Here is a 4,199-nt window from a genome sequence, read left to right as displayed (position 1 = left end):
TTAATGGACAATCCCAATTCAGGTTCTAAAAGTCAATTCCAATTCAAGTTCTAAAAGTCAAACTTATTTCAAGCTCTAAAGGTTAAACCCATTTCAAACAGAGTTCAATTCTGGTTACAAGTCTTTATACGGGTTATTGATGTTAATAACATCATATTGCTAAGTAATTAAGGATAATTGGTGGTTAGTTACGATATTAGGAAAGGGTTTTGAATATGGAGGGAAAATATGAATTATACGTTTAGGGGCTCAAATGGTAACTAAAGGTATGAGGGTATTTTAGTCTTTTCATTGAATTACAAACGGTCTGTTAATGTCAGGGACTTGATTGCGAGCAATTGACAACCACAGGGAGTTGAATGTTCGTTTTTTTCAAATGAGAGTTGAAAGTGTGATTGAGTATAAACCACAGGGACTAAAATTATACTTTACTCTTATCTTATATGCATGCCAACTGGTTAGATAAAGGTTACACCTTCGAATAAATAATATTAAAAAAATTGCACATTTATGGATTTATGATTTAAAAAAATTATTGTTTTCTCCTTACAAGAGAGAAATATTGTAAGATAAGACATGCTAACCTTATGTTATTAAAATAATCACATTAATAGTCCAACAAATTACTAAATAATGATTCAATACTACAAATGTCACAAATCCAAAAGCTAGTATATTTTTTAAATTTTTATACAGCTACTTGTGGAATATTAAAAAACTCGCATACTTTACATAAACACAAGTATTAATAACTTGTTTGGTGTATCCGAAAAATACCACCTGATCACATCCTTTAAATGTAGTTTTCTTTCAATAACCTAAATGAACTAAATAATACATCATAAAAATTACAAAAAGAATAAAATACTATTTTTCTTATTTGCTTATACATTCCCCAAAAGGGAACAAAAATAAGGGGGTCATTCACATTTTTGAGATCTGCAAATACGATGCAACTAAACTCAATATGATGCAACTCAACTCAACTCGAGTCGACTCAAGTGAGTCAATTCGACTCAACCCGGACCGTGTATATTTTCCTCTTTACAACTAATTCTTTTGATTTTGGTATTGTTTTGCCAAAAGCTCAGCATACAAGATCTCATTCCAAGAATCCGGCACACCAGGAAGACACCAGTGGCTACAATCTTGAAAGTGTAATGGTGAATGTCGTTTTTCTTGCTCCGAGTAATGCTGCTTTCGGTATATTGATGGGTGCCCGTCTTTTCTAAAATCTGTCAGTCTCGTGATATTCAGATACGAAACTCGGGTTTTCATATTTCGTAAAACCTTCTCTAGAACCTTCATCTTGTCGGGATACGGAGATAAATAGGTTGTGTTTTTTATAGGCTCGACTTCGTTGTCACATTGCCCTCCGGAATTCCACTGCCCCCCTCTGTCGATATATAAAACAAATGATCAGATTTTGTTGTTGTTTCCAGTTTGCAGCATTGTTGACGGAAATTTACAAGGTTTGACTGCCTAGAACCTTTATTCTTTTAAAACTTTGAAATCTCACGTATAACCTTTAACTTCAAATATTATATTTACTCATTTCTAGCATAATTTATTTAAGCTAAAAATGTGTTATATAAAAATATTAAGTTAAAAGACGAGCATATATGAAAACCGGAAGCTAAAATACAAGGGTAAAATGATCATTTATTAGATTGTTTTTAATAAATTGGGTATATTTGGTATGTAAACGACTTTGTAAGGGCATATATATGATATTTTTAGTTTTGGTTGGTTATATATGAAATTTTTAACGTTTGTAAGGATATATATATGAAATTAATCCAAAAGATTATTATTAGTATTACCTGAAATGTGAAGCAGAATAACCGCGGAAAAACACCAAAGTTTTGCTAGGATTTACATTAGCATCAACCCATCTTCCCCATGTTGTTATGGCTTTACGAAACGCCTCCAAAACGTTAAGCTCGTTGTACACATGGCTACCTTCTTGATAATAATCTTTCCTGCAAATTTACCATCATCGTATCGTAAGCAACATAATCAAACGAAAAACAAAAACAATCGTCTTATTAGTTATCAACTACCCAAACCAAGACTATGAATTACCCTTTCGCGGTTTTCTCATGAGTCCACCAATGTCCCGTGTTAAACACCACAATGTCAGCCGTCTTGTACTGATCAGCCGAAGTCCCAATCAAATCAAGCCGAAGCGTCTCCTTCTTCTCTCCGTTTTTGTCTTTCGTTACTGATTCTCTAACTATAAACGGGGCTACAAAGAACTCAACTGTACAATTGTAATCCTACCAGTTCAAAAACAATGAGCATTAGCAAACTACTATCTTAGCTCAAAAGACTAACAAGTCATTATATCCATGAGCGAAGCTTACTTTTCGCTCAGTTTTATATAGAAATTTTTGGCTATATACGTTTTCGACCCCCAGTTTTATAAAACCTTTTAGGTCCGGTGACTTTCGCCCCCGGTCGGAAATCTCAAGCTTCGCCACTGATTATATCAGTATACTACATTTACCTTGAATACAAACGAATAAGAAGGTTCTGATCGAAAATGGTGTCTGCCCGAGGCTTCATAAACTTTCGACTGATCTTTGACCGAATTCCGTAAGATACAAACTAACGATTCCCACATATTTCTATTTAACGAATCGCCAACGAAAACTAACCGTTTCCCCCTTAACAATTGCAACATATGGCTACCATCCAACCTATATAAACATTTATAGCAATAATCAATTAATTAACTGTTAATCTAATAATGAGGGTTTTTAGTTCAACACACCTGGGTAAAGTGCAAGATTTAGGCTTCCATTTAAGCATCTGATATGCATTATCCGGTCTACCATTATTAAAACAATTAAACTGCTCATCAATTAACGAACACGAACCGGGTTTATACAACGGATACGACTCATCCTTCACCCATTCTCCATCAAACAAGTCACAATTCACCAATTTCTTCACCAAATCACCAAATTCCGAACTAGATTTTGTTCCATTTGAAGAAGCATTTGTGACAGTTTTCTGTAACGGCGTCGTTTGATTATTCTGATTTGAAACGGATTGAACCGGAGGAGACGACGTCGTTCTCTGATTTGGCTTCAAATCTGTTTGATTTCGCACAACCGGCGGGTAACTATTATTCCCATTTTTAACGGTTTCCTGAAACGGCGTCGTTTGATTAGTCGAACTCGAAGCAGGGAGAAACGGAGGAGACGACGTCGTTTGATTATTCTTCACTGTCGGTGCTTGACTATTCACACTTCCAGATCCAGAAACAGTTGCGTTCAAATTCGAGTTAGAAACCGTTGAATTACGAGCAGATTGTGTCGAATTGTTAGCGAAAAAGTAAGAATAAATGGAAGAAAACTGAGATCCAACAGAATCAGAAGAAGTATTAACTGTACTATTTGGTTGCAAACCTGTGCTACTACTAGAGATCCTAAAGCTTGAGCCAGTGAAGATGTTACTGAACCATGGGGATGAAGGATTTTGCGAAGGATTGAAGGCGAGAAAGACGGTGAAAGCGACGAAAACAGCGACGAATATGTAGGCGAAAGTTCGAGATCTTTTAGTTCTGAAGGTGAATATGTTGGTGAAGTTGAATTCTGAGGGTAGGGTACCGTTGTTAATGGGGGTATACTTGGTCGATTCCGCCATGGAAGTGAGAAGCAGAGTATGCAGAAAGTTAGAGAGAGAAAGTTGGAGAAGAAGTGGGAATGGAGGAGGTCCGTGATTAGAGAGAGAAGATGATTGGGTGGGGGATATTGGGTGGGTACCGTTATTATTGTGCTAAAGTTTAAAATGTTGAGTTTTGGAGGACGCGTTTTAAGTGATTTGTATAGATACTGATAGGTTTCTTATTTTCAAAGGGTCCACTTCCATTTATAACTTAACGCTATAGAATTCGTTAGATATTAGTCGACCGATGAGGTGGAAATTAACTATTAGTTAGAATTACTCGAGATTAGTTGGGAATAATTGGATCGTGTTATTTATATGTAATTTTCAGTTTTATGTATACATATATATATTTTTATAGGTAAATATTTTAAGCAGTTAGGTTTTTAACTCTTACTCAACTCATTTTTTTAAGTATACAAGATTAGAGTTAAGTTCTTGTAAAAATAAAGTAAACGTACGAAACGTACAATTGGGGGAAAAACAAAAAGTAGCGGTGTCATTTTGGTAATTATCAGTAACTT

General features: G+C 35.2%; 1 protein-coding gene across 1 annotated transcript; it reads right to left on the bottom strand.

Annotated features, from left to right (window-relative positions):
* Positions 1–745: 745 nt before the first annotated feature.
* On the bottom strand, positions 746–3,793 carry LOC110884673 (protein trichome birefringence). Its single transcript, XM_022132397.2, has 5 exons — positions 2,777–3,793; positions 2,510–2,702; positions 2,086–2,279; positions 1,824–1,982; positions 746–1,396 (listed from the first exon to the last, which is right to left on the bottom strand). Exons 1-5 carry the CDS (start codon positions 3,652–3,654, stop codon positions 1,051–1,053), a joined length of 1,770 nt encoding a protein of 589 aa, XP_021988089.1. The 5' UTR covers positions 3,655–3,793; the 3' UTR covers positions 746–1,050.
* Positions 3,794–4,199: the final 406 nt, after the last annotated feature.

This window comes from Helianthus annuus, chromosome 10 (assembly GCF_002127325.2).
Source record: "Helianthus annuus cultivar XRQ/B chromosome 10, HanXRQr2.0-SUNRISE, whole genome shotgun sequence".
In the NCBI taxonomy this organism is placed as follows: domain Eukaryota; kingdom Viridiplantae; phylum Streptophyta; class Magnoliopsida; order Asterales; family Asteraceae; genus Helianthus; species Helianthus annuus.
Note: the sequence above shows the minus strand (reverse complement) of the source record. Positions and strands in the feature narration are given on the sequence as shown.